Below are 27,025 nucleotides of genomic sequence, written 5' to 3' on the forward strand. Positions count from 1 at the left end.
GACGATAGGATCCAGGACTCAATGGCCACACAGTCAGGTTCAGGGCCGCAGAATTCTGATGGAAAAACGGCCCTTGAGACAGCAGGTCTGGACGGTCTGGAAGTGACCACGGTCGGCCGACCGTGAGATGCCACAGATCCGGATACCACGATCTCCTCGGCCAGTCTGGGGCGACGAGTATGATGCGGCTGCAATCGGATCTGATCTTGCGTAGTACTCTGGGCAAGAGTGCCAGAGGCGGGAATACATATGGGAGGCGGAACTGCGACCAATCTTGCACCAAGGCGTCTGCCGCCAGAGCTCTTTGATCGCGCGACCGCGCCATGAATGCCGGGACCTTGTTGTTGTGCCGAGACGCCATTAGGTCGACGTCCGGCACCCCCCAGCGGCGACAGATTTCCTGAAACACGTCCGGGTGAAGGGACCATTCCCCTGCGTCCATACCCTGGCGACTGAGGAAGTCTGCTTCCCAGTTTTCTACGCCTGGGATGTGAACCGCGGAGATGGTGGATGCTGTGTCCTCCACCCAATTCAGAATGCGCCGGACTTCCTGAAAGGCTTGCCGGCTGCGCGTCCCTCCTTGGTGGTTGATGTATGCCACCGCTGTGGAGTTGTCCGACTGGATTCGGATCTGCTTTCCTTCCAGCCACTGTTGAAAGGCTAGTAGGGCAAGATACACTGCCCTGATTTCCAGAACATTGATCTGAAGGGTGGACTCTTGCGGAGTCCACGTCCCCTGAGCCCTGTGGTGTAGAAACACTGCTCCCCACCCCGACAGACTCGCATCTGTCGTGACCACTGCCCAGGATGGGGGCAGGAAGGATATTCCCTGAGACAATGAGGTGGGAAGGAGCCACCATTGTAGAGAGTCCTTGGCCGTCTGGGAAAGAGAGACTTTCCTGTCTAGGGAAGTCGTCTTCCCGTCCCATTGGCGGAGAATGTCCCATTGAAGTGGACGCAGATGAAACTGCGCAAAGGGAACTGCTTCCATGGCTGCCACCATCTTCCCTAGGAAGTGCATGAGGCGCCGTAAGGGGTGCGACTGGCCCTGAAGGAGAGATTGCACCCCTGTCTGTAGGGACCGCTGCTTGTTTAGCGGAAGCTTCACTCTCGCTGCTCGAGTATGGAACTCCATGCCAAGATACGTTAGTGACTGTGTCGGTGACAGATTTGACTTTGGAAAGTTGATGATCCATCCAAAAGTCTGGAGAGTCTCCAGCGTAGCCTGTAGACTGAGTTGGCATGCCTCTTGAGAGGGTGCCTTGACAAGTAGATCGTCTAGGTAAGGGATCACCGAGTGTCCCTGAGAGTGCAGGACTGCTACCACCGCCGCCATGACCTTGGTGAAGACCCGGGGGGCTGTCGCCAGACCGAATGGCAGAGCTGCGAACTGAAGATGGTCGTCTCCTATCACAAAACGTAGAAAACGTTGATGTTCTGTAGCAATTGGCACGTGGAGATAAGCATCTTTGATGTCTATTGAGGCAAGGAAGTCTCCTTGAGACATTGAGGCAATGACAGAACGGAGGGTTTCCATCCGGAACCGTCTGGCGTGCACATGTTTGTTGAGCAGTTTTAGGTCCAGAACAGGATGGAACGAGCCGTCCTTTTTTGGCACCACAAAGAGGTTGGAGTAAAACCCTCTCCCTTGTTCCTGAGACGGTACAGGAACCACTACTCCTTCCGCTCTTAGGGAGTCCACCGCCTGCCGCAGGACATCTACACGGTCTGGATGTGGGGAGGTTCTGAAGAACCGAGCTGGAGGACGAGAACTGAACTCGATTCTGTACCCGCGCGACAAAATGTCTGTCACCCACCGGTCTTTGACCTGTGACATCCAAGTGTCGTAAAAGCGGGAGAGCCTGCCCCCGACCGGGGATGCGGAGGGAGGGGACTGGAAGTCATGAGGTAGCCGCTTTGGAAGCGGTTCCTCCATTTGCTTTCTTGGGGCGTGAATGAGCCCGCCAGGAATCTGAGTTTCTTTGCGTCCTCTGAGTCCCTTTGGACGAGGAGAATTGTGTTTTGCCCGAACCTCGAAAGGACTGAAACCTCTGCTGCCACTTTTTCTGCTGAGGTTTGCTTGATCTGGGCTGGGGTAAAGAGGAGTCTTTACCCTTGGACTGTTTAATGATGTCAGCCAATGGCTCGCCAAACAGTCTATCTCTAGATAAAGGCAAGCTGGTTAAACATTTTTTGGAACCAGCATCTGCTTTCCAGTCCTTTAACCACAATGCTCTGCGCAAAACTACCGAATTGGCAGACGCCATTGAGGTGCGGCTGGTAGATTCTAGGACCGCATTGATAGCGTAAGACGCGAACGCGGACATCTGCGAGGTAAGGGACGCCACTTGCGGCACCGCTGGATGTAAGATAGCATCCACTTTTGCTAAACCAGCTGAAATAGCTTGGAGTGCCCATACGGCTGCGAATGCTGGAGCAAACGACGCGCCGATAGCTTCATAGACAGATTTTAACCAAAGGTCCATCTGTCTGTCATTGGCATCCTTAAGTGAAGCGCCATCCTCCACTGCAACTATGGATCTAGCTGCAAGCTTGGAAATCGGGGGGTCCACCTTTGGACACTGGGTCCAGCGCTTGACCACATCAGGGGGGAAAGGATAACGTGTATCCTTAGAACGTTTAGAGAAACGCTTTTCTGGATGAGCGTCGTGCTTCTGGATTGATTCTCTGAAGTCAGAGTGATCCAACAGAGCACTTAATTTACGCTTGGGATAGAGGAAACGAAATTTCTCCTGCTCTGCCGCTGCCTCTTCTGCTGAAGGGGCTGGGGGAGAAATATCTAACAGCCTATTGATGGCTGAGATAAGATCGTTTACCATGGCGTCCCCATCCGGGGTATCCAGATTGAGAGGGGTTCCAGGATTAGACTCCTGATCACTCTCTTCAGACACATCACAGGGAGACTGATTGCGCTGAGACCCTGAGCAGTGTGATGACGTTGAGGGTCTTTCCCAGCGAGCCCGCTTGGGGTGGCTGGGGCAATCATCTGAGTCATTATACTCATCCTGAGAAGCCGGGGACCCCCTTGCAGTCTGGATTAAATCCAACTGCGGAGGATTAGAGGACATAGACCTCGCCGTGTCCATAGACTGAGCCCCAGGCATGGATTGCAAAGTTTCCAGGATTTTTGCCATAGTCACAGACATATTAACCGCAAAAACTGCAAAGTCTGTCCCCGACACCGGGGCAGGACTTACAGGCGTCTCAGCCTGGGTCACTATCTCTCCTGACTCCGGCTGGCGAAGCAGCACCGGATCTGAGCATTGCACACAATGGGGGTCCTTGGAGCCTGCTGGTAGAGCAGCCCCACATGCAGCACACGCAGTGCACACAGCCCTAGCCTTGGCAGCTTTGCGTCTTGTGGATGACATGTTGCTGCCTCCTCAGAGCGATCTGGGGTATTCAGCCAGGAAGCGACCTCACAGTGCAGGAAATCAATAAATATCTATGTTCAGTGACACAATACACTAACATACACTGAGGCACTAGAGGGGCCAGCTGAAAAGCCGCTTACCGCCCGCTTAAGAGCGGGTGTGTGGTCTTCCAAAGCCCCTCAGTCTAGGTCTCCCAGAGCCTTGCGTCCTTCCTCCAGCCAGACATGCATGTAATGGCTGCCGGCGTTCTGAGAGAAGAAGGGGGGCGGGCCCTGGGCGTTACTGACCAAGAGCGGGAAGCCTGCTTCCCTCTGTGCCTAGTGAGAGGGCTGGAGCATGTAAATCAGGCTCCAGCCCTCCTCGCTGCCGTGAAACAGCGTCTCTCCCCTACCCTGATTGACAGGGTGGGGGCGGGAACGATCGGAGCTGCCGGCGTCCTAGGCCCAAAAGCCGGGGACTAGAGTTATAAACGCCGCCGCCGTAAAAGCGCGGTCGGCGTATCCCCGGCGCACCACAAGTCACAGCAGCGCCGCCCGGTCCAGAGGGGGTCGGCGCTGCGTTCCCAAAACACAAAGTCCCCCAGATAACTGTAGGAACACCAGCTCAGTGTACGGTCCCCGGCGCACTACAACACCCAGCCAGCCCGGAGTGTGTCTGTGCCTGCCGGGGACACAGAGTACCTGTATGATGCAGGGCCCGGTCCCTGATGGTACTCCTGCTCCGAATCCATCAGGTTCTAATGGGTCTGTGGATGGAGCCCGGCGTCAGAGCTGAGAGGCCGGCAGGATCCCACTTCCACAGAGCCCTACCAGGGGATGTGGAAGGAAAACAGCATGTCAGGCTCCAGCCCTGTACCAGCAATAGGTACCTCAACCTTACAACACCATCCAGGGGTGAGAAGGGAGCATGCTGGGGACACTATATGTGTCCTCTTTTCTTCCATCCGAACTAGTCAGCAGCTACTGCTGACTAAAATCTGTGGAGCTATGCATGGAATGTCTGACCTCCTTCGCACACAAAGCTAAAACTGGAGTACCCGTGATACCACGGGGGGGTATAGCCAGAGGGGGAGGGGCCTTGCACTTTTAATGTAGTGCTTTGTGTGGCCTCCAGAGGGCAGTAGCTATACCCCAATCGTCTGGGTCTCCCAATAGAGCGCTGAAGAAAGGTATTATCACTCCTGCTGTTTAGAGAGAGTGGATTGCTGAGAAAAAAAACTTTGTGTCGTTTTCGAGTCTTTGGGGGGTTTGAGAGAAAGAACCGACTCGGGGGGTCGGGTCCTGGTAACCGGAAGACACAAGGTCTCGCACCCATTTGTCGTCTGAGGCGGCAGCCCAGATGTGTTGAAAAGAGCCACAGTCGACCTCCTACAATGAGTGTGTCTTCCGGGGCGCCGAAGAAGTCATGAGGGGAGAAAACGTCGTGGATGAGTGTCCCTAGTCCGGGACTGTTTCGGTCTAGGCTGCCACGACGAAGTGGGTTTCGGGGAGAGCTGAGAAGGTCGGTCCCTGCGTAGTCCGCGACTGGCAGCACGGGATTTCGACCAACCAATGAGTTCCGAAGGAGCGGAACGAGGACTGTGGACGTCTGGTGAAGGTAAAATGTTGAATGTTTCACGAATTTCCATGTCATCCTTGGCCTGCTGTGCAGGAGCCATGCTAATCTTCTGTGTAGCTCTGCATTTGAGCATATGTGCTGCCGAAGCTAGCACCGTCCTTGACTTAAGCTGGGGGAAGGAGGTACTCTTTCCTCCCGTGGCGTCAGAAATGAGCTTGTCCAGACGTTCGCCAAACAATCGGTCTGGAAAGAAGGGAATTTTGTTTACTTACCGTAAATTCCTTTTCTTCTAGCTCCAATTGGGAGACCCAGACAGTGGGTGTATAGCTACTGCCTCTGGAGGCCGCACAAAGAACTACACTTAAAAGTGTAAGGCCCCTCCCCTTCTGGCTATACACCCTCCCGTAGGAGTACGGATTCCTCAGTTTTAGTACCAAAGCAAGAAGGAGGAAAGCCAATAACAGTTTCAAAAACAAATTCAATCCGATAACAAGATCGGAGAACTTAAGAAACAACATGAACAACATGTGCACCCGAAAAACGAAACCCTAAGAACAAATAGGGCGGGTGCTGGGTCTCCCAATTGGAGCTAGAAGAAAAGGAATTTACGGTAAGTAAACAAAATTCCCTTCTTCTTTTTCGCTCCTAATTGGGAGACCCAGACAGTGGGACGTCCAAAAGCAGTCCCTGGGTGGGTAAAAAGATACCACATGAACGGGCTGTCAGACAGCCTCTTCCTACAGGTGGGCCACCGCCGCCTGAAGGACCTGTCTACCTAGGCTGGCATCTGCCGAAGCGTAGGTATGCACTTGATAGTGTTTGGTAAACGTGTGCAGACTCGACCAGGTAGCCGCCTGGCACACTTGCTGAGCCGTAGCCTGATGCCGCAATGCCCAGGACGCACCCACGGCTCTGGTAGAATGGGCCTTCAGTCCAGATGGGATCGGAAGCCCAGCAGAACGGTATGTGTGAAGAATTGGTTCCTTGATCCACCGCGCCAGGGTGGATTTGGAAGCTTGCGATCCCTTATGCTGACCAGCGACTAGGACAAAGAGCGCATCAGAACGGCGTAGAGACGCCGTGCGAGAAATGTAAATCCTGAGTGCTCTCACCAGGTCCAACAGATGTAAACCCTTTTCAAATTGGTGAACTGGATGCGGACACAAAGATGGCAAAGTGATATCCTGATTGAGATGAAAGGAAGAAACCACCTTGGGAGAAAACTCTGGAATTGGACGCAGTACTACCTTGTCTTGGTGAAACACCAGGAAGGGAGATTTGCAAGATAACGCCGCTAGCTCGGACACTCTTCGAAGAGACGTGACCGCCACAAGAAAAACTACCTTTTGTGAAAGCCGAGAAAGGGGAACCTCTTTCAAAGGCTCGAAAGGCGGCTTCTGGAGAGCAATGAGAACCTTGTTCAGATCCCAGGGTTCCAATGGCCGTCTGTAAGGAGGAACGATATGACAAACTCCTTGGAGAAACGTGCGTACTTTAGAAAGCCGTGCCAAGCGCTTCTGAAAGAATACGGATAGCGCGGAGACTTGACCCTTAAGCGAGCTAAGCGACAAACCTTTTTCCAACCCAGACTGCAGGAAGGAAAGAAAAATTGGCAATGCAAATGGCCAGGGAGAAAACCCTTGAGCCAAGCACCACGCTAAGAATATCTTCCACGTCCTGTGATAGATCTTAGCTGAGGATGGTTTTCTAGCCTGTCTCATTGTGGCAACAACTTCATGAGATAAACCTGAGGCCGCTAGGATCCAGGACTCAATGGCCACACAGTCAGGTTCAGGGCCGCAGAATTCAGATGGAAAAACGGCCCTTGAGACAGCAAATCTGGACGGTTTGGTAGTGTCCACGGTTGGCCTACCGTGAGATGCCACAGATCCGGGTACCACGACCTTCTTGGCCAATCTGGAGCGACGAGTATGGCTCGATGGCAGTCGGACTTGATTTTCCGGAGAACTCTGGGTAACAATGCTAGAGGTGGGAACACATAGGGGAGTCGGAATTGCGACCAATCCTGAACCAAGGCGTCTGCCGCCAGCGCTCGGTGATCGTGAGACCGTGCCATGAAAACTGGGACCTTGTTGTTGTGCCGTGACGCCATCAGATCGACGTCCGGCGTCCCCCAGCGGCAACAGATCTGCTGAAACACGTCCGGGTGAAGGGACCATTCTCCTGCGTCCATGCCCTGGCGACTGAGAAAGTCTGCTTCCCAGTTTTCCACGCCTGGGATGTGAACTGCGGATATGGTGGACGCTCTGCTTTCCACCCACGTCAAAATCCGCTGGACTTCTTGAAAAGCTTGGCGACTGCGTGTTCCCCCTTGGTGGTTGATGTACGCCACCGCCGTGGAATTGTCCGACTGAATCCGAATCTGCTTGCCTTCCAGCCATTGTTGGAAGGCTCGCAGGGCAAGATAGATTGCTCTGATTTCCAGAACATTGATCTGCAGGGTGGACTCTTCCTGAGTCCACGTCCCCTGAGCCCTGTGGTGGAGAAACACCGCTCCCCACCCTGATAGGCTCCCCATTGGCGTAGAATGTCCCATTGTAGAGGGCGCAGATGAAACTGCGCGAACGGGACTGCCTCCATTGCTGCTACCATCTTTCCTAGGAAATGCATGAGGCGCCTCAGTGAGTGCGACTGGCTCTGAAGGAGAGATTGCACTCCAGTCCGTAGCGAGCACTGCTTGTCCAGTGGAAGCCTCACTATCGCTGAGAGAGTATGAAACTCCATGCCAAGATAAGTCAGAGATTGGGTCGGGGTTAGATGAGACTTTGGAAAGTTGATAATCCACCCGAAACTCTGGAGAGTGTCTAGTGCCACCTTCAGACTGTGTTGGCATGCCTCTTGAGAGGGTGCCTTTATAAGCAGGTCGTCTAGATACGGGATGACCGAGTGACCCTGCGAGTGCAGAACAGCTACCACTGCTGCCATGACTTTGGTGAAGACCCGGGGGGCTGTTGCCAGACCGAAAGGTAACGCTACGAACTGTAGGTGTTCGTCGTGTATGACGAAGCGTAGGAAACGCTGATGCTCTGGTGCAATCGGCACGTGGAGATACGCATCTTTGATATCTATTGATGCTAGAAAATCTCCTTGAGACATTGAGGCTATGACGGAGCGTAGGGATTCCATCCGGAACCTCCTGACTTTTACGTGTCTGTTGAGCAACTTTAGATCCAGGACGGGTCGATACGATCCGTCCTTTTTTGGGACCACAAACAGATTGGAGTAAAAACCGTGACCTTGTTCCTGAAGAGGGACGGAGGTCACCACTCCTGTCGCCTTTAGAGCGGCCACCGCCTGCAACAGAGCATCGGCTCGGTCTGGTGGTGGAGAAGTTCTGAAGAAACGAGTTGGCGGACGAGAACTGAACTCTATCCTGTACCCGTGAGACAGAATATCCCTCACCCAACGGTCTTTGACGCGTGACAGCCAAATGTCGCCAAAGTGGGAAAGCCTCCCACCGACCGCGGGTGTGGGAATCGGAGACCGCAAGTCAGGAGGACGCCGTCTTGGCAACGGTTCCTCCGGCTGTCCTTTTTGGGCGTGACTGAGACCTCCAAGAATCTGAGCGTCTCTGGTCTTTTTGAGTCTTTTTTGACGAGGCGAATTGGGACCTGCCCGGTCCTCGAAAGGACCGATAACCAGACTGACCCTTCCTCTGTTGGGGTTTGTTTTGTCTGTGTTGCGGTAAGGATGAGTCCTTACCCTTGGAGTGTTTGATGATTTCATCCAAACGCTCTCCAAACAATCGGTCACGAGAAAAAGGCAAATTGGTTAAGCACTTCTTGGAATGAGAATCTGCTTTCCAATGTCTCAACCACAGGGCCCTACGCAAAACAACGGAGTTGGCTGACGCCACTGCCGTGCGGCTTGTAGCGTCAAGAACAGCATTAATCGCGTACGACGCGAATGCCGCCATTTGCGAGGTCAATGGTGCTACCTGCGGGGCAAATGCACGTGTGACTGAGTCGACTCGCGCAAGCCCGGCTGAGATAGCTTGGAGTGCCCATACGGCCGCAAAAGAAGGCGCTAATGACGCTCCAATCGCTTCATAGATGGATTTCAGCCAGAGCTCCATCTGCCTGTCAGTGGCATCTTTAAGTGCCGCTCCATCTTCAACTGCAACCAAGGATCTAGCTGCAAGCCTGGAAATTGGAGGATCCACTTTTGGACACTGGGTCCAACCCTTGACCACCTCAGGGGGAAAAGGGTAGCGTGTATCTTTAAGCCGTTTAGGAAAACGCCTTTCAGGATAAGCGTGGGGTTTCTGGATTGCGTCTCTAAAGTCAGCGTGGTCCAGAAAAGTGCTTAATGTACGCTTAGGGTATCTGAAATGGATTCTCTCGTGCTGCGAAGCTGACTCCTCTACAAGAGGAGCTGGTGGGGAAATATTTAACATCTTATTGATGTTAAATATAAGATCATTAACTATGGCGTCACCATCTGGTGTATCTAGATTGAGAGCGGTCCCAGGATCAGAATCCTGATCAGTGACGTCCGCTTCATCACCCATAGATTCATCTCGCTGGGATCCTGACCATTGAGATGAATGTGAAGGCCCGTCATAGCGAGCCCGCTTAGGCTGCCCGGGGCCATCGTCCGAGTCAGAGTCTTCACCCTGAGGTGTATATGCCCGTCCCGGAGCTTGGAGGTAATTCAGCTGAGGGGGACCAGGGGGCAATGATTGCACAGTGTCCGTGGCCTGAAGTACAGGCCTAGCTCGCAATGTGTCAAGAATTTGTGACATAGTGAGAGACATTCTGTCAGCAAAAGCTGCAAACTCAGTTCCTGTCACCTGGACAGCATTCACAGGTGGTACACCCTGGGTCACGTCCAGCAGAGGTCCCGACTGTGCAAGCGCCGCAGGGGCCGAGCACTGCACACAATGGGGGTCCGTGGAGCCTGCCGGTAGAAAAGTCCCACATGCGGTGCAGGAAGCATATAATGTCTGTGCCTTGGCACCCTTGCGTTTTACGGACGACATGCTGCTGGCTCTCTGCAATGTGAGAGAGTCTATAGCCAAAGGGCGACCAGCGCTATGTAATACCAAGTATTTGTAGAAACAAAATACTAAGAATACTACTGGCACAAGAGGGGGTGAGCCCTGAGGGCTGCTTACCGCCCGCTGAATAGCGGGTAAGAGGCGCAGAATTCCTTGTCTGGGTCTCCCCGGCTCCCCTCTGCAGCTCAGCGTGTCAGCAGGAATGGCTGCCGGCGTCTGTGGAGAGGGGCGGTCCGTGGGAGTTTCCAAACAAAAGTGCGGGAAACAGTGTCCCATCTGTGCCGATTGTGAGGGCTGGAGTATGTAAAAACGACTCCAGCCCTCGGCGCTGATGCACTGGCCAGCGTCCCGCCCCTCTCCTGACTGGCAGGTCTGGGGGCGGGAACGAACGGAAGCAGGCCGCAAAAGCCGGGGACTCGAGTTATCAGCGCGGCCGCCGTAAAAGCGCGGGCCGCGCTGAAGTCCCCGGCGCACCACAAGTGCCAGCCGCGCCGCAGTCCCAGCGGCCGGCGCGACCGATTCCCAGAAGTGGCCAGCGTCCCGCCCCTCTCCTGACTGGCAGGTCTGGGGGCGGGAACGAACGGAAGCAGGCCGCAAAAGCCGGGGACTCGAGTTATCAGCGCGGCCGCCGTAAAAGCGCGGGCCGCGCTGAAGTCCCCGGCGCACCACAAGTGCCAGCCGCGCCGCAGTCCCAGCGGCCGGCGCGACCGATTCCCAGAAGTGTGCCTGCTTCAGCGAAGCTGAATGAGGCCATGGCACAAGCGCCGTAGCGCTGATGTCCCCCGGCGCACTACAACACCCAGCATGCTGCGGTGTGAGCGCCAAATGCACGGGGACACAGAGTACCTTGAGGAAGCAGGGCCATGTCCCTGATGTACTCCGCTCCATCCAGCATCTTCTCCAGGGGCTGTAGATGGAGCACGGTCTCAGTGCCTGGAGACCAGTAAATCCCACTTCACCCAGAGCCCTGTAAAAAGGGATGGGGAAGGAATCAGCATGTGGGCTCCTGCCGCCGTACCCGCAATGGGTACCTCAACCTTACAAACACCTCCGACATACAGTGGGGTGAGAAGGGAGCATGCTGGGAGCCCTGTATGGGCCCTCTTTTCTTCCATCCGACATAGTCAGCAGCTGCTGCTGACTAAAAACAATGGAGCTATGCGTGCGTGTCTGACCTCCTGCGCACAAAGCTAAAACTGAGGAATCCGTACTCCTACGGGAGGGTGTATAGCCAGAAGGGGAGGGGCCTTACACTTTTAAGTGTAGTTCTTTGTGCGGCCTCCAGAGGCAGTAGCTATACACCCACTGTCTGGGTCTCCCAATTAGGAGCGAAAAAGAAAAAGGGAAGGCCCCAGAGAGCTCTACGGATGGCTATGGTATTTGAGGCGGCAAACGCTGTGCAGGTAGCAGCGTCCATGGAGGCCTGCATGAGGTACTCCTCCGCAGCGGCAATTTTGAGCTGTTACCTCTGTGAAGGTATGAGGGAACTGGGATTCCTCAAGCGAAGTGTTAAGGGATTCTGTCCAGACCGAGATCGCCTTTGCGACCCACACAGAGGCAAAGGAGGGCGAGAGGGAGGAACCTGCAGCCTCAAAAAACAGAGCGGGCGAGGTGCTCCACCTGTCTGTCTGTCGGGTCCTTGATGGAGGAACCGTCGGGTAAAGACAGGAGCATCTTTGTGGCAAGGCGGGAGACCGGGGGGGGTCGACCGAGGGCGGATCGGCCCAGCCCTTAGAGGCAGATGAGGCAAAAGGGTACAGGGACTCCATGAGTTTTCGGTTACCGAAGCGCCTGTCAGGCTTCTCCCTTTGCTTTGTGAGGATATCCTGAAACTCTGGGTTATCAGCGAAAACCTTTTGGGGTTTCCTTGCCCTCTTAAAGGAGACCACATGGTCAGTGGTAGTGGATGGGGGATCCTCCACATGTAGTGTTTGGTTGACTGCTGCTATAAGGGAGTCTATTGCAGCTTGATCATCTGGGGAGGATGAAACCAAGGAATCATCCTGGTACAAACAGCATTCTCCCCTCCTCCAGCTCTTCAGAAGCCGTGGAGCGTGTGGGGAGCCTGCCCTGTGTGCTCCCGAGGGAGAGTCGTGGGGGCCATGAGAGAGTACTGGAGACACCTGGCCGGATCTTTTCCTGATCCCTGCAACCGGTGAAGCATGTGCCTGGATTACCTCAGAAGGATCCTCCATAGGGGTATCCTCAGGCTGCGTTCCGTCCAGGGGACCAGAAGGGTGTGGAGGACGACATTGCATAGCCAGAACCAGGTTCTGTGACAGTTTTTCCATGGATTGGGACAGAAACTGTGCCCATTCCGGTGGGCTGGGAGCCCTAGGCTCTGGGCTGACTGTTGTGGCGGTGGTGGCGGGGGGGGTCTTGGGGGGCTATAGGGGCACAGGAACCACAGAGAGAAAAGGTGTGTTTACGTGGTAGCTCAGCGTGGCAGGCAGTGCCGGCTGAATAGTAGACAATGTGAGGCTTAGCGCTCTCAGTGCCCTTAGAATTCTGCATGTTCCTAATAGGAGTATGCCAGGAGGGGGAGCAATGGTCAGCAGAGCTACAAGTGAAGCAAGTACCTCACCAGAATCAGCCGATGGCCCTGCGTCCTCGGGAAGGAGTAAGTTCTGATTTGAGCTGTTGCCTCTGTGTGGAGATCTTCGCACGCTTTTCTGGGGGGGGGGGGCACTGATTGCGGCCGCGGGGGGGCGGGGCTTAGCGTTAAAAGAGCGCCAAGAATAAGTCAGTGTGCCCCCCTGCTGTCGGTAGCAAAAAAACGGCGGGAAGGGAGCTTCTGTGACATCTCCCTCCAGTCAGCACACAGCTTGTCACGGAAGGATAATCTCTGCCAGCTTTCTGCAATCAGAGCACGCAGCTGGAGCAAATAAACAGAGCAAATAAACAGTGTGAGTTCCTGAGCTCTGGGCCCACCCAAGGAACTTTCTGCTACGTCTTTTCTCCCTTTGTCTGGGAAACCAGTCAGGGGGGATCTCACCTTAAACACTGCTTCAATCCAGGCAGTGAGAATAGCAGAGTCAGCCTGCTGTATCCGGTCACACAGTGCAATGGTCAACTTAGAGCCTGCAAAGAGGGGCTGAGGAATTGTGCTTCTGCCCTGGGCTCTGGAAAGAAGGGAATTTTGTTTACTTACCGTAAATTCCTTTTCTTCTAGCTCCAATTGGGAGACCCAGACAATTGGGTATATAGGCTATGCCTCCGGAGGCCGCACAAAGTATTACACTTAAAAGTGTTAAGCCCCTCCCCTTCTGCCTATACACCCCCCGTGCTCCCACGGGCTCCTCAGTTTTGGTGCAAAAGCAAGAAGGAGGAAAAAGAATTATAAACTGGTATAAAGTAACTTCAATCCGAAGGAATATCGGAGAACTGAAACCATTCAACATGAACAACATGTGTACACAAAAAAACAGGGGCGGGCGCTGGGTCTCCCAATTGGAGCTAGAAGAAAAGGAATTTACGGTAAATAAACAAAATTCCCTTCTTCTTTGTCGCTCCATTGGGAGACCCAGACAATTGGGACGTCCAAAAGCAGTCCCTGGGTGGGTAAAATAATACCTCGTAAGAGAGCCGTAAAACGGCCTCTTCCTACAGGTGGGCAACCGCCGCCTGAAGGACTCGTCTACCTAGGCTGGCATCCGCCGAAGCATAGGTATGCACCTGATAGTGTTTCGTGAAAGTGTGCAGGCTCGACCAGGTAGCCGCCTGACACACCTGCTGAGCCGTAGCCTGGTGCCTCAAAGCCCAGGACGCGCCCACGGCTCTGGTAGAATGGGCCTTCAGCCCTGAGGGAACCGGAAGCCCAGCCGAACGGTAGGCTTCGAGAATTGGCTCCTTGATCCACCGAGCCAAGGTTGATTTGGAAGCCTGTGACCCTTTACGCTGGCCAGCGACAAGGACAAAGAGTGCATCCGAGCGGCGCAGGGGCGCCGTACGAGAAATGTAGAGTCTGAGTGCTCTCACCAGATCTAACAAGTGCAAATCCTTTTCACATTGGTGAACTGGATGAGGACAAAAAGAAGGTAAGGAGATATCCTGATTGAGATGAAAGGGGGATACCACTTTAGGGAGAAATTCCGGAACCAGACGCAGAACCACCTTGTCCTGGTGAAAAACCAGGAAAGGGGCTTTGCATGACAGCGCTGCTAGCTCAGACACTCTCCGAAGTGAAGTGACTGCTACTAGAAAAACCACTTTCTGCGAAAGGCGTGAGAGAGAAATATCTCTCATTGGCTCGAATGGTGGTTTCTGAAGAACCATCAGCACCCTGTTCAGATCCCAGGGTTCTAACGGCCGCTTGTAAGGAGGAACGATGTGACAAACCCCCTGCAGGAACGTGCGTACCTGTGGAAGTCTGGCTAGGCGCTTCTGGAAAAACACAGAGAGCGCTGAGACTTGTCCCTTAAGGGAGCCGAGCGACAAACCCTTTTCCAGTCCAGATTGAAGGAAGGACAGAAAAGTGGGCAAGGCAAAAGGCCAGGGAGAAAAACCCTGAGCAGAGCACCACGACAGGAAAATTTTCCACGTCCTGTGGTAGATCTTGGCGGACGTTGGTTTCCTAGCCTGTCTCATAGTGGCAATGACGTCTTGAGATAACCCTGAAGACGCTAGGATCCAGGACTCAATGGCCACACAGTCAGGTTGAGGGCCGCAGAATTCAGATGGAAAAACGGCCCTTGAGATAGCAAGTCTGGTCGGTCTGGTAGTGCCCACGGTTGGCCGACCGTGAGATGCCACAGATCCGGGTACCACGACCGCCTCGGCCAGTGTGGAGCGACGAGGATGACGCGGCGGCAGTCGGCCCTGATCTTGCGTAACACTCTGGGCAACAGTGCCAGCGGAGGAAACACATAAGGGAGCTGAAACTGCGACCAATCCTGAACTAAGGCGTCTGCCGCCAGAGCTCTGGGATCTTGAGACCGTGCCATGAACGTCGGTACCTTGTTGTTGTGCCGGGACGCCATGAGGTCGACGTCCGGCACCCCCCAGCGGCAACAGATCTCCTGAAACACGTCCGGGTGAAGGGACCATTCCCCTGCGTCCATGCCCTGGCGACTGAGATAATCTGCTTCCCAGTTTTCCACGCCTGGAATGTGAACTGCAGAGATGGTGGAGGCCGTGGCTTCCACCCACATCAAAATCCGCCGGACTTCCTGGAAGGCTTGCCGACTGCGTGTGCCGCCTTGGTGGTTGATGTATGCCACCGCTGTGGAATTGTCCGACTGAATTCTGATCTGCTTGCCTTCCAGCCACTGCTGGAACGCTTTTAGGGCAAGATACACTGCCCGTATTTCCAGAACATTGATCTGAAGCGAGGACTCTTGCTGGGTCCACGTACCCTGAGCCCTGTGGTGGAGAAAAACCGCTCCCCACCCTGAGAGACTCGCGTCCGTCGTGACCACCTCCCAGGATGGGGGTAGGAAGGATTTCCCCTTCGATAATGAAGTGGGAAGAAGCCACCACCGAAGGGAAGCTTTGGTCGACTGAGAGAGGGAGACGTTCCTGTCGAGGGACGTCGGCTTCCTGTCCCATTTGCGTAGGATGTCCCATTGAAGAGGACGCAGGTGAAACTGCGCGAAAGGAACTGCCTCCATTGCTGCCACCATCTTCCCCAGGAAGTGCATGAGGCGCCTCAAGGGGTGTGACTGGCCTTGAAGGAGAGATTGTACCCCTGTCTGTAGTGACCGCTGCTTGATCAGCGGAAGCTTCACTATCGCTGAGAGGGTATGAAACTCCATGCCAAGGTATGTGAGCGATTGGGCCGGTGTCAGATTTGACTTTGGAAAATTGATGATCCACCCGAAACTCTGGAGAGTCTCCAGGGTAGCGTCGAGGCTGTGTTGGCATGCCTCTTGAGAGGGTGCCTTGATCAGGAGATCGTCCAAGTAAGGGATCACCGAGTGACCCTGAGAGTGGAGGACCGCTACTACAGTAGCCATAACCTTGGTGAAAACCCGTGGGGCTGTTGCCAGGCCGACCGGCAGTGCCACGAACTGCAGGTGTTCGTTTTCTATGGCGAAGCGCAAGAAGCGCTGGTGCTCTGGAGCAATCGGTACGTGGAGATAAGCATCTTTGATATCGATCGATGCAAGGAAATCTCCTTGGGACATTGAGGCGATGACGGAGCGGAGGGATTCCATCCGGAACCGCCTGGTCTTTACGTGTTTGTTGAGAAGTTTCAGGTCCAGGACAGGACGGAAAGACCCGTCCTTCTTTGGGACCACAAACAAGTTGGAGTAAAAACCGTGGCCCTGTTGCTGAAGAGGAACAGGGACCACCACTCCTTCTGCCTTCAGAGTGCCCAGCGCCTGCAGAAGAGCCTCGGCTCGCTCGGGAGGCGGGGATGACCTGAAGAATCGAGTCGGGGGACGAGAGGTGAACTCTATCTTGTAACCGTGAGACAGAATGTCTCTCACCCAACGGTCTTTTACCCGTGGCAGCCAGGCGTCGCAAAAGCGGGAGAGCCTGCCACCGACCGAAGATGCGGAGTGAGGAGGCCGAAAGTCATGAGGAAGCCGCTTTGGTAGCGGCACCTCCGGTGGCCTTTTTAGGACGTGACTTAGACCGCCATGCGTCAGAGTTCCTTTGATCTTTCTGAGGCCTTTTGGACGAGGAGAATTGGGACCTGCCCGCGCCCCGAAAGGACCGAAACCTCGACTGCCCCTTCCTCTGTTGGGGTATGTTCGGTTTGGGCTGGGGTAAGGATGTATCCTTTCCCTTGGATTGTTTGATGATTTCATCCAAACGCTCGCCAAACAATCGGTCGCCAGAAATTGGCAAACTGGTTAAGCGCTTTTTGGAAACAGAATCTGCCTTCCATTCCCGTAGCCACAAGGCCCTGCGGAGTACCACCGAATTGGCGGCTGCAACCGCCGTACGGCTCGCAGAGTCCAGGACAGCATTAATAGCGTAAGACACAAATGCCGACGTCTGAGTGGTTATGGACGCCACCTGTGGCGCGGACGTACGTGTGGCTGCGTCAATTTGCGCTTGACCTGCTGAGATAGCTTGTAGCGCCCATACGGCTGCGAACGCTGGGGCAAAAGAAGCGCCGATAGCTTCATAGATGGATTTCAACCAGAGCTCCATCTGCCTGTCAGTGGCATCTTTGAGTGAAGCCCCAGCTTCCACTGCAAGTATGGATCTAGCTGCCAGTCTGGAGATTGGAGGATCCACTTTGGGACACTGAGCCCAACTTTTGACCACGTCAGGGGGAAAAGGATAACGTGTATCCTTAAGGCGCTTAGAAAAACGCTTATCTGGACAAGCATGGTGATTCTGGACTGCCTCTCTGAAATCAGAGTGGTCCAGAAACATACTCGGTGTACGCTTGGGAAACCTGAAACGGAATTTCTCCTGCTGAGAAGCTGACTCCTCCACCGGAGGAGCTGAGGGAGAAATATCCAACATACGATTGATGGACGCAATAAGGTCGTTCACTATGGCGTCCCCGTCCGGAGTATCAAGATTGAGAGCGGCCTCAGGATCAGAATCCTGATCAGCTGTCTCCGCATCATCAACCAGAGATTCCCCCCTCTGAGACCCTGCACAATATGATGATGTCGAGGGAAAATCTAAGCGAGCTCGCTTAGTCGGTCTGGGGCTGGGGTCTGTGTCAGAACCCTCAGCCTGGGATCCATGAGATACCCCGGGAGGACATTGTTGGTCCAGCTGAGGTGGGCCAGGGAACAAAGATTCAACAGAGTCCCTGTGCTGAGATACCGGCCTGGACTGCAAGGCTTCTAGTATCTTAGCCATAGTCTCAGAGAGTTTTGCAAACTCCGTCCCCGTCACCTGAACAGTGTTAGCAGGTGGCTCCCCCTGGGCCCCTCTTAGCAGAGGCTCCGGCTGAGTAAGTGCCACAGGGGCCGAACAGTGCACACAATGAGGGTCAGTGGAACCTGCCGGTAGCGGGGTCGTACATGCGGCGCAAGCAACAAAATAAGCCTGTGTTTTGGCACCCCTGCCTTTCGTGGGCGCCATGCTATTATCTTCCCTGAGTAACACAATAGGGTATATAGCCAGAAATCAACTGTGCACCATACAGTGTAAAACATATATACCATAAACATATAATGTTACACTACTGCACAATGGGGCTAGCACCACAGGTGCTGCTTACCACCCGCCTAAAGCGGTTGTGAGGCCACCAGAGTCCCTGCCTGGGTCTCCCAGACTTTGTCCCCCTCTGCTGCGTCCGAGGAGCTGACAGGAATGGCTGCCGGCGTCCTGAGGAGAGGAGGGAGCCGTGGGCGTGACCCAGAAAGTGCGGGAACTGGTGCCCGCACTGTGCACAGTGAGAGGGGTGGAGTATGCAAAGCATGCTCCAGCCCTCAGTGCTGCTCGTTCTGTGCAGCGTCCCGCCCTTCCCCTGCCTGTCAGGGCTGTGGGCGGGAGGAAAGGAAACTAGGCCGCAAAAAGCCGGGGACTCTAGTAATAAACGCGGCCGCCGTAAAAGCGCGGCCGGCGTGAAAGTCCCCGGCGCACTACAAGTCCCAGCCGCGCCGCAGTGTTTCCATGGCCGCGGCGGTCAGTGCGGCAGTCCCTATACATAAACACACTCAGCAACGCTGAGTGTGTAATGGCACATATTAACCCGGTCAGCGCCGTGGTCCCCGGTGCACTAGCACACCCAGCAAAGCTGGAGTGTTGCTGTGCGCGGTCCCCACCGGGATACAGAGTACCTCCAAGTAGCAGGGCCATGTCCCTGAACGATACCCGGCTCCTATCCAGCAGGCTCCACAGGAGTTGTGGATGAAGCGCGGTCTCAGTGCCTGGAGACCGATAGGATCCCACTTCCACCAGAGCCCTAAGGGGGATGGGGAAGGAAAAACAGCATGTGGGCTCCAGCCTCCGTACCCGCAATGGATACCTCAACCTTACAACACCACCGACAAGAGTGGGGTGAGAAGGGAGCATGCTGGGGGCTCTATATGGGCCCACTTTTCTTCCATCCGACATGGTCAGCAGCTGCTGCTGACCAATCTGTGGAGCTGTGCGTGCGTGTCTGACCTCCTTCGCACAAAGCAAAAAACTGAGGAGCCCGTGGGAGCACGGGGGGTGTATAGGCAGAAGGGGAGGGGCTTAACACTTTTAAGTGTAATACTTTGTGCGGCCTCCGGAGGCATAGCCTATACACCCAATTGTCTGGGTCTCCCAATGGAGCGACAAAGAAATGGGTGTCTGTGGGACCGTCGTCCAGTGAGATGCAGCCCAGGATCCAGCATCGCAGTAGGGGGTACGTGGAGGCAGCAATACGCGTTTCCGCCCGTTGATGGTATTGGGAGATCGGTCCCAGAAGGAAACCGTCGCCCTCAAAAAATAACAAAACCTTGGAAGATGTGCCTCCTACAGACACTAAGCTAAAGCTGAGGTTGCCTGGCCCGGCCAGGGGGTGTATACTGCAGAGGAGGAGCTATGCTTTTGCATCTACTTAGTGTCCTCCTATGGATAGGCAGCATACCACCCATGGTCCATGGTCCTGTGTCCCCCAATGAGGCGTCAGAGAAAAACGTAATTTTGGAGTTTGGAATTTTTTTGGCGCTATGCCGTTTACCGATCAGATTAATCGGATTTTATATTTTGATAGATCGGGCATTTATAAACACGGCGATACCAAATGTGTGTATATTTTTTGAACCTATACATTTTCAATGGGGCAAAGGGAGGTGACTTGAACTTTTAGGGGTTTTTTTTTTAAATTATTTTAGTAGTCCCTCTAGTAAATCAGCAGTCTGATCATTTCTGATTCATTTCTGTTGATGACAACTAAAAAGCTCAGATCACCAGAAATGCTCATCTTTTGTAATAGGCAGCACTCTGCCGGCTGCTTCAGGTAGTGAGTCACGATAGCTACGAGTCATCACATGACCCTGTGCTACCATGGCAACCATCGGCTCTACGTGATGTGACTGCCGATGGTTGACAGCACGATTTAAGGAGTTAACAGGTGCGGGTGCAACGCGGATCCACATGCGTCTGCGAGGCACACGTCAGCTGTTCAAATCAGCTGACATGTGCAGGAATCACCTCCAGCTGCCCGCAGCAGCTGCAGATAATTACTAATGATGAGCGCGTTCCGAAATACTCGGGATTCGCGATACTCGTAACGAGTGCTATCTAATACTCGTGTATGCATTCCGAATAGTGTGTGCAAATGCAAGTCAATGGCGAATACTTGCAATGTAACGAGTAACCCGAATGCCGTACTATTGGCATTGGGGTTAATCATTACATTAAGGTAATCATTTTAAAAGTAATTAAGCATCAGTTGAGTAGATAATGATGAAAATCATATGTGGGTAATGTGTATATTTAGATTAGATACAAAAAAGTGAAAAAAGGGTTATCCAGTGCCATTTACTTCTGTAAAAGAGGCCAAAGAGATTAGATATGTGCATAATTACTGAGATATGCCCTGGTATAATGATCATTGAACGATAACTGCTGATTGTGCCCCTGCCTTGGTGGCTGTGATGAGAGCCGGTGCCACTGTGATTGGCATTCAAGACGTTTTGCAGGTGAAAAAGCTATTCCTAATTCTTGCCTAACATTCCCATCATTTACTAGCATACATAAAGAGATCTTTAGAAATAATGTTTGTAAAGATTGCCCTCATTAGCATCTAATAAACTGACTAGTCACAGGGGCGTTCGTTCCCTGGCTAGTTGGCCCACTTAGCATGTTATCATGCCCATATGCTAGCATTGACACTCACACCCAGATTCTGAGTAGTGCGCATGACCGAAAATGCAAGCAACTTCTGATCATGGGCAGTGAGCCTCTTTGAAGCCTGTGTGAAGATGTAATTTACCCTCTCACTGTATATGCTGTGATACTATGTCATGATATGTATATTTCCCTGGTTGTATTAGTTGTAATTCATGTATTTTCTTGGGGGAGCTACTGGTCTCAATGTGTCTCTCTCATACAATTGTAGTCTTGGCATCTAATGTGATTATGTAAATAGCCTGTCCTCTTCTTTCCAGAGTTGTGTATCTAATCTGTAATTGCATTGGCCAGTGAAGGAATAGTCATTGTTCTTTACAGCAGGGGATCCCTTCATCTACTGTGGCTGGCAGACATATTGGAGCCCTGTGATGGACCAAACCATTGATGATAGGATGTGTGACCCCTACCCCCTGAACAAACATGGTGGGCTGGTCAAGCAGCCAAGACAATGCATTTCCCTTTTTGTAACTTCAGAGTGAGCTGAAATTTGAAGAGAGCAGGAGCCCCAGCCTGGGTGGCTGTGGACACGGACGGAGCTAGGCCTGTGTGGCGGCCCGTGGGATTGTGTGGAACTCTTTGGACTACTGTAAGGACGATTGCTTTGTTATCCGGTCCGAGGATTGTCGGGAAGGGCCCCCGAATCTGTTTTACATGGACTTATCGTGTGCTGTTCCAGTGTTCTTGTGAATAAACCTGTTGGATCGTCCCTCGGCCTCGTCCATCCTTTGCTCTGATGTACACCCCGTCACAGCCTGGACGTATACACCAGACACCAAAGAAGCTCAAAGGTGACGGGCACAAAGCAGAGCGCAAGCGTGGCTTTGTATCACGCTGCCTTGATGGTCACTGTTGTAAAGTATGTTAGCACGCCCACAGGGGCATGCTAACGTGCCAAGTGGGGCAACCAGCCAGGGAAGTAACACCCCTGCGATTAGTCACAGCCCTCATCAGCAACTCAAACAATCTTTAGAAATCTTTTTCTAAAGAGCTCTTTATGTATGCTAGTATATGCTGGGACAGTTAGGTAAGGATTAGTAATATGCACCCAGAACTGCCCATGGTATTGGGTGCACTGGAGACCTAACAAGTTCCTTTAAGTGTTCAATTTCCAACACAGTCAAACTAAACAGTGCATTGTGCCTAATGAAATCAATGGACTGCCATCTAATGCATACTCTTCAAATTAACTCCGAACATAAATTGTAAAATATTTGAAACTAAAACTAAAAATAACTTTAAGTAGATCTGCATCTCGGCCATGGGGCATTATACTTACTTGGCTTTTCTATCATCATGTAATTCTTTTTGATTTCGCTCATCCCGCACATCCTCCCTTTTGTCTCTGCGATCTTCTCTTCCTTTATCTTTTTCTTCCCAATCTCTAGGTCGTTCTCTTTCTCTGTCCCTGCCTCGTTCACGGTCCCTTTCTCTCTCATGGTTTCGTTCGCGGTCTCGCTCTCGTTCCCTTTCACGCTCTCTTTCTCTCTCCCGTTCTTCCCGCTCTCGCTCCCTTTCCCTCTCTCTTTCACGCTCTCGCTCCCTTTCTTTTTCTCTTTCCCGCTCACGAGCCCTCTCCCTTTCGGACTCGCGCTCTTTTTCTCGCTCTCTTTCCCTTTCTCTCTCTCGCTCCCTTTCCCGCTCACGCTCTCTGGCCCTGTCATCTCTTCTGTCATCGGACCGGTCTACTCTACGATCGTCTCTTCTTTCTTCTCGTTCATCATCATTTCTTCCGCGATGCTGGGCTGGGGATGTCTGTCTTTGATCTGCAGTGAAGAAATAAAAAGGATATTAGAAAAACTTAAAAACCGGCCTTTGGACTGCCTTTTAACTAGTGTTTGTACAAAATTAGAAAAACATGCACAAAACACTGCACCACAACAGTACACAGGTTACATATGGTACTGTAGACCTTTGTACTTCAGTCAAACTGCCACAGCAGGTACTACCATTGGACAGTCGTGGTACGGCTTTAAGAAAGTTAGATGTGTGTTCCTAATCCTGCACACCCCTTTTAATAGGAACTCCTTTTTCATATCCTATTAAGATATAACATGACAGAAGGAGTCCACTCTTTTCCAAGCTGCACCAGTACCAAGTACCAGCTACTGCGATACTACCAGATGTTGGCTATTCATGAACTATATGGCCATTTCTATAGCTGTCATATTCCACTACTTTGAAACTGCACGGAAAAAATACACATAGTATGCAATACCTTAGGACGGACTCAATTTCATTGCATCAGGTATGGCATACTGATGGTGGAAACGGTATATTTACCTCTCTCTCGTTCCCTTCGTTCTCTGTCCCCATGTCTACGATCAAATGAGGAATCTCTTCCCTGTTCTCGGTTGTCATATCTCTCGCGTTCGGCATAACTGCTCCTGGAATCCCAGTTTTCGTGGTAGCTGCTGCTGCTGTGGCTATCCACCTGAGAGCTTCTGTTTCCTCGACCACCTATTAAAATATAAGCAGTGAAAAAAACGTGAGCGTTAAATAAGGATAATCTGCACTACTTGCCAAGATCCGGAAAATCTTTTAGTTCCTGACAACAAAAAGAAAACACATTACAAAGTCCATTTGTTCTGCACCTGACAGGCTAGAAATTCGTGAAAAATATTCAAGGTCAATTAGCACTAAAATTGCCCAACTGCCCAGAATATTTAGGGCACAGAGTGATGTAAAAGCGAGAACAAAAATAAATCAACACCTAAGCCAGGACACGGAGAGGATAAAAACGGATTTTTGTGTACTCACCGTAAAATCGTTTTCTCTTAGCTATCATTGGGGACACAGGACCATGGGTGTTATGCTGCTTATCCTTGAAAGATGTGCCTCCTACAGACACTAAGCTAAAACTGAGGTTGCCTGGCCCGGCCAGGGGGTGTATACTGCAGAGGAGGAGCTATGCTTTTGCATCTACTTAGTGTCCTCCTATGGATAGGCAGCATAACACCCATGGTCCTGTGTCCCTCAATGAGGCGTCAGAAAAGAAGGGAATTTTGTTTACTTACCGTAAATTCCTTTTCTTCTAGCTCCTATTGGGAGACCCAGACAATTGGGTGTATAGCTTCTGCCTCCGGAGGCCACACAAAGTATTACACTTTAAAAAGTGTAACCCCTCCCCTCTGCCTATACACCCTCCCGTGCATCACGGGCTCCTCAGTTTTGGTGCAAAAGCAGGAAGGAGGAAAGTTATAAATTGGTCTAAGGTAAATTCAATCCGAAGGATGTTCGGAGAACTGAAACTATGAACCAAAGGAACAATTCAACATGAACAACATGTGTACACAAAAGAACAATCAGCCCGAAGGGAACAGGGGCGGGTGCTGGGTCTCCCAATAGGAGCTAGAAGAAAAGGAATTTACGGTAAGTAAACAAAATTCCCTTCTTCTTTGTCGCTCCATTGGGAGACCCAGACAATTGGGACGTCCAAAAGCAGTCCCTGGGTGGGTAAAAGAATACCTCGATAAAAAGAGCCGAAAACAGCCCCCTCTTACAGGTGGGCAACCGCCGCCTGAAGGACTCGCCTACCTAGGCTGGCATCTGCCGAAGCATAGGTATGCACCTGATAGTGTTTCGTGAAAGTGTGCAGACTAGACCAGGTAGCCGCCTGACACACCTGCTGAGCCGTAGCCTGGTGCCGCAATGCCCAGGACGCACCCACGGCAATGGTAGAATGGGCTTTCAGCCCTGAAGGAACCGGAAGCCCAGAAGAACGGTAGGCTTCAAGAATCGGTTCCTTGATCCACCGAGCCAAGGTTGACTTGGACGCCTGCGACCCTTTACGCTGGCCAGCGACAAGGACAAAGAGCGCATCTGAACGGCGCAGGGGCGCCGTGCGAGACACGTAGAGCCGGAGTGCTCTCACTAGATCTAACAAGTGCAAATCCTTTTCACATTGGTGAACTGGATGAGGGCAAAATGAAGGTAAGGAAATATCCTGATTGAGATGAAACGGGTATACCACCTTAGGGAGGAATTCCGGGACCGGACGCAGAACCACCTTATCCTGGTGAAAAACCAGGAAGGGGGCTTTGCATGACAACGCTGCTAGCTCCGACACTCTACGGAGCGACGTAACCGCCACTAGAAAAGCCACCTTCTGCGAAAGACTTGATAAAGAGACATCCCGCAGCGGCTCGAAAGGTGGTTTCTGAAGAGCCCTTAGCACTCTTAAGATCCCAAGGTTCCAGCGGCCGCTTGTAAGGTGGGACTATGTGGCAAACTCCCTGCAGGAACGTGCGGACCTGCGGAAGTCTGGCTAGACGCTTTTGAAAAAACACGGAAAGCGCCGAAACTTGTCCCTTGAGAGAGCCGAGAGACAAACCCTTGTCCATTCCGGATTGAAGGAAGGAAAGAAAGGTGGGTAAGGCAAATGGCCAGGGGGTAAAACCCTTATCAGAGCACCAGGATAAGAAGATCCTCCAAGACCTGTGATAGATCTTGGCGGACGTTGGTTTCCTGGCCTGTCTCATAGTGGCAATGACATCTTGAGATAACCCTGAGGACGCTAGGATCCAGGACTCAATGGCCACACAGTCAGGTTGAGGGCCGCAGAATTCAGATGGAAAAATGGCCCTTGAGACAGCAAGTCTGGTCGGTCTGGGAGTGCCCACGGTTGACCCACCGTGAGGTGCCACAGATCCGGGTACCACGACCTCCTCGGCCAGTCTGGAGCGACGAGGATGGCGCGGCGGCAGTCGGACCTGATCTTGCGTAACACTCTGGGCAGCATTGCCAGAGGAGGAAACACATAAGGTAGTCGAAACTGCGACCAATCCTGAACTAATGCGTCCGCCGCCAGAGCTCTGTGATCTTGAGACCGTGCCATGAATGCCGGGACTTTGTTGTTGTGCCGAGACGCCATGAGATCGACGTCCGGCGTTCCCCAGCGGCAACAGATCTCTTGAAACACGTCCGGGTGAAGAGACCATTCCCCTGCGTCCATGCCCTGGCGACTGAGGAAGTCTGCTTCCCAGTTTTCTACGCCCGGGATGTGAACTGCGGAGATGGTGGATGCTGTGGCCTCCGCCCACAGCAGAATCCGCCGAACTTCCTGGAAGGCTTGACGGCTGCGCGTGCCGCCCTGATGGTTGATGTACGCGACCGCCGTGGCGTTGTCCGACTGTATGCGGATCTGCCTGCCCTCCAGCCAGCGATGAAACGCATTCAGGGCCAGATACACTGCCCTTACTTCCAGAACATTGATCTGAAGGGAGGACTCTGTCGGAGTCCAGGTTCCCTGAGCCCTGTGGTGGAGAAAAACCGCTCCCCACCCTGACAGACTCGCATCCGTCGTGACCACAGCCCAGGATGGGGGCAGGAAGGATTTTCCCTTTGACAGAGAAGTGGGAAGGAGCCACCACTGAAGAGAGGTTTTGGCTGCCAGGGAAAGAGAGACGTTCCTGTCCAGGGACGTCGACCTCCTGTCCAATTTGCGGAGAATGTCCCATTGGAGTGGACGCAGATGAAACTGCGCAAAGGGGACTGCCTCCATTGCTGCCACCATCTTCGCCAGGAAGTGCATGAGGCGCCTCAAGGGGTGTGACTGGGCCCGAAGAAGAGAGTGCACCCCTGTCTGCAGCGAACGCTGTTTGTCCAGCGGTAGCTTGACTATCGCTGAGAGAGTATGAAACTCCATCCCGAGGTAAGTCAGTGATTAGGTCGGTGTCAGCTTTGACTTTGGGAAATTGATGATCCACCCGAATCTCTGGAGAGTCTCCAGAGCCACGGTCAGGCTGTGTTGACATGCCACCCGGGAGGGTGCTTTGACTAGGAGATCGTCCAAGTAAGGGATCACCGAGTGGCCTTGAGAGTGTAGGACCGCCACAACGGATGCCATGACCTTGGTGAAGACCCGTGGGTCTGTCGCCAGGCCGAACGGCAGTGCCACAAACTGAAGGTGTTCGTCCCCGATGGCGAAACGCAGGAAGCGTTGATGCTCTGGTGTGATCGGCACATGGAGATACGCATCCCTGATGTCGATTGATGCTAGGAAGTCTCCTTGGGACATCGAAGCGATGACCGAGCGGAGAGATTCCATGCGAAACCGTCTGGTTCTCACATGTCTGTTGAGCAGTTTGAGGTCCAGAACGGGACGGAATGATCCGTCCTTTTTTGGCACCACGAACAAGTTGGAGTAAAACCCGCGACCACGTTCCTGAAGGGGAACGGGGATCACAACTCCTTCTGTCTTCAGAGTGTTCACCGCCTGAAAAAGTGCCTCGGCTCGCTCGGGGGGCGGAGATGTTCTGAAGAAACGAGTCGGGGGACGAGAGCTGAACTCTATCCTGTAACCGTGAGA

General features: G+C 52.9%; 1 protein-coding gene and 1 pseudogene across 3 annotated transcripts in view; both read right to left on the reverse strand.

Annotated features, from left to right (window-relative positions):
- ZC3H13 (zinc finger CCCH-type containing 13) overlaps positions 1 to 27,025 on the reverse strand; it is a 258,743-nt gene that overhangs the window by 108,159 nt on the left and 123,559 nt on the right. For all 3 annotated transcript variants that reach the window (XM_075336884.1, XM_075336883.1, XM_075336882.1), the window contains 2 exons: positions 22,999 to 23,175; positions 21,995 to 22,481 (listed from right to left, as the gene is read on the reverse strand). In XM_075336884.1, the coding sequence (XP_075192999.1) occupies positions 21,995 to 22,481; positions 22,999 to 23,175 (664 nt within the window). The remainder of the gene's footprint in view (positions 1 to 21,994; positions 22,482 to 22,998; positions 23,176 to 27,025) is intronic.
- On the reverse strand, positions 4,993 to 5,106 carry LOC142292794 (U6 spliceosomal RNA; annotated as a pseudogene).

The sequence above is a fragment of the Anomaloglossus baeobatrachus genome, chromosome 2, assembly GCF_048569485.1.
Source record: "Anomaloglossus baeobatrachus isolate aAnoBae1 chromosome 2, aAnoBae1.hap1, whole genome shotgun sequence".
In the NCBI taxonomy this organism is placed as follows: domain Eukaryota; kingdom Metazoa; phylum Chordata; class Amphibia; order Anura; family Aromobatidae; genus Anomaloglossus; species Anomaloglossus baeobatrachus.